This window comes from Vicugna pacos, chromosome 32 (genome assembly GCF_048564905.1).
Source record: "Vicugna pacos chromosome 32, VicPac4, whole genome shotgun sequence".
NCBI lineage: Eukaryota > Metazoa > Chordata > Mammalia > Artiodactyla > Camelidae > Vicugna > Vicugna pacos.
This window is the reverse complement of record NC_133018.1, coordinates 20019559-20026069: the sequence shown is the minus strand read 5'-3', so window position 1 is coordinate 20026069 and position 6511 is coordinate 20019559. Positions and strand designations below refer to the sequence as shown.

Sequence of the window (6511 nt, the reverse complement as noted above, 5' to 3'; positions counted from 1 at the left end):
CCGGACGCGCTGGGGGCGCCGGCTGGAGCGGGGAAGGAGGGTCTGGCGAGTGAAGCAGGGGGCGGGGGCCTGCGGAGTCGGCGGGTGGGGGTGCCGCGGCCGCGGGGACCCCAGGGCGCCCTCGGGCGGCGGAAGCCGGGCGCGCCCCTCTCCAGGCCGGGATCGGGGCGGGGCGCGCGGCATCCCCGCGGGGGGAGTCGATCACCCGGCCTCGCCGCCGCCGCCAAAGTTTCCCGGAGGAGCCGCGGCCGCCCTTCCTTCCCAGGCCCCGGGCGTGGGGGCGAGCCTGCGGCGAGGACCGTTTCCGAGGGCAACGGGGTCCCCTCTCCAGCCAGACCCCGCGCCTCCATTGCGCCCAACTCGGATTCCCAACTTGGGAGGCGCCGCGGGCCTGCGCACGCGCGCGCCTTCCTCGCCTCCTCCTCCTCCTCCTCCTCCCGCTGGGGAGCAGGCTCCGGGCCGAGCCGGCACCTAGACCCGCACCCCGCGCGCTGACCCCCGGCTCCCGGCCCGCCGCCTCCGCCCATGCCGACGCCCGCCTCCCGCCCGGTGCGCCCTCGCCCGAGGGCCAGCTAAGTGCGGGCCGGCGGCGGCGGCGCGAGGTGGGCCCGGCCCGGCGCTGCCCTCGACAGCGGCAAGTTTGGGAGTTGCACTAGTTTGCGGGGTGGGGGAGAGGACGGACGGGGGGCCATGGAGGAGGACCGGGGGTCGTCGCTGGCGGCCGAGTCGGCGCTGGAGAAGAACGTGGCGGAGCTGACCGTCATGGACGTGTACGACATCGCGTCGCTCGTGGGCCACGAGTTCGAGCGGGTCATCGACCAGCACGGCTGCGAGGCCATCGCGCGCCTCATGCCCAAGGTCGTGCGCGTCCTGGAGATCCTGGAGGTGCTGGTCAGCCGCCACCACGTCGCTCCCGAGCTGGACGAGCTGCGCCTCGAGCTGGACCGTCTGCGCCTGGAGAGGATGGATCGCATCGAGAAGGAGCGCAAGCATCAGAAGGTGGGCGGTAGCCTCAGTCTGCCCATCCGGGCTATGGGGCCGCCGGGACCTGAGGGCCCTTGAGCATTGAGCATGCGTAGGTGCACGCGTGTGTGTGTGTGTGTGTGTGTGTGTGTGTGTGTACACTGAGTAGACTAGAGGAGACCCGATTAGATGAGGGAGAGAGGGGTGCCCTTGGCCCTCTTCTGCCCAGCCAAGGGCCACTGGCATATACGACCCCAGAGATAAGGGGTAGTTCCTTGGAGTCAGACCTGAGTTCCATTCCCACCTTTACTATCGAATAGCTGTGTGACCTTGAGTAAGTTACTTAAACCCTCTGTGCTTTATTTCCTCACATATCAAACGGTGATACTAACAGGACCCATCTTATAAGAATTAAATAGGATAGTATCTAAAGTGCTTAAATAATACCATTCTTTTCCAGAAATAAAATAAGCCCCCCTGCCCGGCAGTGTTACAGTGAGAGGATGTGACACCAGCCCCGTATCTTCATCCCCGTCCAGAACCCCCAGAGCCAAGGGGATGTGACCTCCAGCCACTGAGCTCATTGACCCTCAGTCTCTGGGTTCTAATTTGCAAACGACTTTCTAGGGTTCCTTCTGTTTATTAACCGGAGGTGGTTGCCCTTCCTTTATTTTCTCTTTAATCCTCGCAGAACTCTGTGAGGTAGGGGTTATTATCTTCATTTTACAGAAGAAGAAACTGACGATCTCATCCCAAGTTAGTGCTGAGAGAGTCCCAGCCCCGGTGGGGATAATTCTAGTGCCTCTTCCCCACCCTCTTTGAATTGGGGGAAGGTGATTTGGGGCAGCTTTAAGGCTAAGCCTCTGCCTCGTGAACACAGATCCCCCTGCGCTTGTGAATCAGGGACTCCTCACTGGGCTGGGTCAGGGGAGTCCAGACAAGGTGCCTGGGGAAAAGGAAGTGGCAGACGTGTGGTTTCCTGCCCCAGCCTCAGCCCCGGGAAACTCTTGTCAGACCCTTCAGACTGAGAATGGGAGGAAACATTTTTCCTTGGGGAATTTGGGTGTCTGAGGGGACTCTGACTTGCTGTGTGGCCTTAGGACATAGTCTTTGGCCTCTCTGAACCTCTCTGACTAGCTGTGACCTGTTGTGTACTTTGAGATCTGTGTCTTTTCAAGGGAAACATCCCAGGCTATTTGTCGACAGTCTTAACCTGAGGGCAGATCCTTTGGGACAGAGCACTAGTGCTTTGGAGGTTTGATTGTGTTTGTCCTCAAAGGTCCCTACACCCTGGGGTCAGGTAAGAGATCCAAGCTCCCAAGCCTTAGGCAGCATTTCCAAGATCACACTGGGAGCTTGAAAATGCCCCAGCCTGTAATTAATGTCAAGATTCCGAGGAGCAGGAGCTTTGGAGCTAGATAGCCTGGTTTCAAAGCCTGTCACTCCCGGGCTGTGTGATCGTGGGCAAGTCACCTCACCTCTCTGTGCCTCAGTTTCCTCAGCTGTAAAATGGGAAGAATAATAGTGCCCATCTCATCAGGTTGTGGTGAGAATTAAAGAGTTCAGGACAAAACCCGGCCCACTTGGAGGGCCTTAACGTGTGTTAACTATTGTTCCTAGGCCGGGAGAGGCTTTCACTGGGTGTTCTTAGGCTGATACTGGAGGCTCCACCCCCACTCCGGGTACCCCTGCTCCTCCCCTGGGTCCCTCCTCTCCCAGAGAGTCAGGGAAGGAAGGGACCTTGAGATCCCCTCATGCAACTGCCTCTTATTGACAGGGACTAAGGGACTTAGCCCAGGTCACACAATAAGGCCTGGCACCTTTGTCCCCACCCCTAGCATTTTAGTTCTGCTGCAGCCGGACTGGGAGCCACCCCTGGGAGCCATCAGAGGCCACTAGGCCTGGAGTCCCAGCCAGCTGCACTTGTCACCTCTGGAACGCTCGCTCTCAGCCAGGAAGTAAACACCAGTGTGTTCACCGCCAGGGCTCGTTTGTAAACACCGAAGATGGTCTTTTCCAATTTGGAGGACAGAATCCCTTGTTTTCCCATCCCAACTCCAGTCCCCATCGTATTCTTGGGATCAAGAGACTTGTCTGATTTTTTTTCCTCCTCATAAACCTCAAAGGCTCTTCAGGGTATCATTTCCACAAAAATCTTCTTAGTATGTCCTTGATCTTACCTGTCTGTTCTTCTCTCCCTCATTCGCTTTGCTCCCTTCCTTCCTTCTATTTCTGTTTCAACAAATCTGGCTCTAGTAAGGCTTGAACCCTGTCTTACTCAGTTCTGTTCATCACTCAGACCTAGGCCACAGTCTTGTCATATTTTACCTGGTGGCTCAGTGTGCAAACCAGTCAACTGACCACAGCTTGCAAAGTGCCCCCCTAGGTGACGTGATGGATGCAGAGGAAAGGAAAACCAGTTCCTCATGTCAGGCAGCGAGTGGGTAACAGGGAAGACAGGAAGAACACACAAATAGACTTTAGAAAGCAGTGGCTTTGCAGATACAGTTGCATATAATGTAAACAGTATACATTGTTCATTTAATCAGTCAACAAATACATTAATTGAGTACCTACTATGCACCAGGCACTGTTTTGGGAGACATTGGTGAGCACAACTGATAAAGTCTTTGCTTTCAAGGACCTGACATTCCAGTGCAGTGCTGTCCCATAGAAATACAATGTGGTGTGTCACATTAATAAAAAAGACACAGATGAAGTTAATTTTAATAACATTTTGTTAAACCTAGTCTATCTGAAATATTATTCCAACATGCAGTCAATGTAAAAAAATATTTTTGTTGAGGTATAATTGACATACAACATTGTATTAGTTTTAGATTTACAACATTATTTACATTATATTTACAACATGATGCACGTATATATTATAAAACTAAACACAGTACATTTAGTTAACATCTATCACCACACATAGTTACAAGAAAGTTATTAGTGAGATATTTTGCATTCTTTTTTTCCTGTGTCTTTGAAATTCAGTGCATGTTTAACCCTTACTGCATGTTTCAGTTTAGACCAGTCAAATTTCAGGTGCTCAGCAGAGACATGTGGCTTGTGGCTACTCTGTGGAAGGATGTGATTCTAGAGTAAAGAGAAAGATTTTTTTTTAAGTTTTTAAAAATTTCAACTTATGATAAGTGCCATGAAGAAGATAAAACAGGAAAAGAGATTGGCCAGGGCTGGGGTCTGGTAGATGGGACAGTCAGGAAGGCTTCCCTGAGGAGGTGACATCTGAGCTGAGATCTGAATGAAGTGTAGGTGCCACCCATAGAGAGATCTGGCATTTTAGGCAACAGGCACAGCAAGTGCAAAGGCCCTGAGGTAGGAATGAGCTTGGTGTGTTCGAGAAACACAAAGAAGGCTAGTGTGTCTGGAGCAGAGCAAGTGAGGAAGAAGGAGAGGAGCTGAAGTGAGGGAGGTACTGGGGCCCTCTGTGTGTTCAGCCTGTGCCAGGTGGGAGCAGAGGGGACCAGGGCAGGAAGAGCCTGACTCTGCTTCCAGCCTGCCCTGCATGTGGGAATGTCCCATGCCCACTCCATCATTCCACCATCACTTCCGCCCTCCGGCCCCACCCGTCACCTCCCCTGGTGACCTTGAATCAGCTGTGCGAATACTTACTACCTCTCATTTCCCCAGTGCAGCAGGCTTCCTGACAAAGGAGATGGGATTTAGGAACTTATTTAAGAGATGAATGGAGGCGATGCTGGACATCCGGCCATCTGGGCCGGCTTGTGATGGGCTGTAGGAGGACCAGGAATCAGCAAACATCTTTAGCACTTTCTGGGTGCTGGGCACTACTCCAGGCATTTACATATATTAACCATTTAATCCTCATGACAACCCGCAGGGGTAGATACTACACTATTTTTCTCATTTCAGGCACCTGAAGGTTGAATAACTTATCCAAGATCAGCTAATAAGTGGCAGAAACAGAATTCAGACTCAGGCCATCGGGCCTCAGTATCCATGCTTTAAACCAGCATTCTATACAGGCAACAGTGATGAAACTTTGTTTAGTTTATGGTTTTACAAAATACCTTTTTTTAAATACCTTTGGTTTTTTGGGGGGGAGGGGAAACAGTTTTAATGAATATAATTCACAAAGCTTACAATTCACCCATTTCAAGCATACAATGCAATAGTTTTTAGTTTATTCACAGAGTTGTGCAGCCATTACTGCAGTCAATTTTAGAACATTTTCATTACGCCTAAAAGAAAACCCAGACCCATCAGTATAGTCATTCCTCATTCCCCACCAATCCTTCTGCCGCCAGGTAGCTGCCAGCCTGCTTTCTGTCTCTATGGATTTACCTGTTGTGGACATTTCTCATGAATGAATCGTACACTGTGTGACCTTTGGTGACTGGCTACTTGCCCTGAGCATCGTGTTTTCAAGGTCCATCCAAGTTGTAGCACATGTCCTTGCTTCATTTCTTTTTGTCTGAATAATATCCCATTGTGTGGAAACACCACATTTTATTTACTCATTCATCAACTGATGGGCATTTGGGTTGTGTCTACCTTTTGGCTGTTAAGAATAGTGCTGCTATGAACATTTATGTACATATTTTCATTTCTCTTGAGCAGATCCTACAAGTGGAATTGATGGGTCACATGGTAACTATGCTTAACTTACCAAGGAACTGCCAGGCTGTTTCCCACAGCGGCTGCACCCTTTTGCATTCTCACCAGAAATGCAAGAGGGTTCCGATTTCTTCATATCGTTGTCAACACTTGTTATCGTCTGTTTCTCTGATTACAGCCATCGTTAAAATAATTTTAATAGACTGATCTTTTTTATTCTCACAACAATCCTGTGAGCCTTTTTTTTTAATTGAAATGTAGTTAACACACAATATTGTATTAGTCTCAGGTGTGCTACACAGTGATTTGACACTCACATTATAATATAATCATCATAAGTCTAGTAACCTTCTGACCCCATACAGATTTACTGCAATAATACTGACTATATTTTTTGTTATATATTACACCCTGTGGCTTGTTTATTTTATAACTGGAGGTTTGTACCTCTTAATCTCCTTTGCCTATTTTACCCCTCAAGCCCGTCTGGCAACCACCTATTTGTTCTCTGCATCCTTGAGTCTGTTTTCATTATTTTGTGTTTGTTTTGTTTTTTAGATTCCACAAATAAGTGAGATTATATGGTATTTGTCTTTTTCTGTCTGACTGATTTCACTTAGTATAATGTTCTCTAGATCCATCCATGTTGTCACAAATGGCAAAGTTTCATACTTTTATGGCTGAGTAATATTCCACTGGGTATGTATACCTCATCTTCTTTATGCATTCAGCTATCAGTGGACACTCAGATTGCTTCCATAGCTTGGCTGTTGTAAATAATGCTGCTGTGAACATTAGGGTGCATATATCTTTTTAAATTAATGTCCTGGTTTTCTTTGCTGTGAGCTCTTATATTAGGGCTCCCTGACTAAGGGAAACTGAGGCTCAGAGTTGTAAAGGGAGTTGCCCTAGGCCACTTGGAAAGATGCCTGTTTCAGGTACA

At 49.6% G+C, this 6511-nt stretch overlaps 1 protein-coding gene across 2 annotated transcripts in view; it reads left to right on the top strand.

The window, feature by feature from the left end:
- Positions 1–37: 37 nt before the first annotated feature.
- The window catches only part of RILPL1 (Rab interacting lysosomal protein like 1), a 36831-nt gene continuing 30357 nt past the window's right edge, over positions 38–6511 (top strand). The window contains exon 1 of one of the 2 annotated variants that reach the window (XM_072953404.1): positions 38–999. In XM_072953404.1, the coding sequence (XP_072809505.1) occupies positions 691–999 (309 nt within the window). In that variant the 5' untranslated portion in view covers positions 38–690. The remainder of the gene's footprint in view (positions 1000–6511) is intronic. The other variant, XM_006209482.4, reaches the window with a different exon arrangement.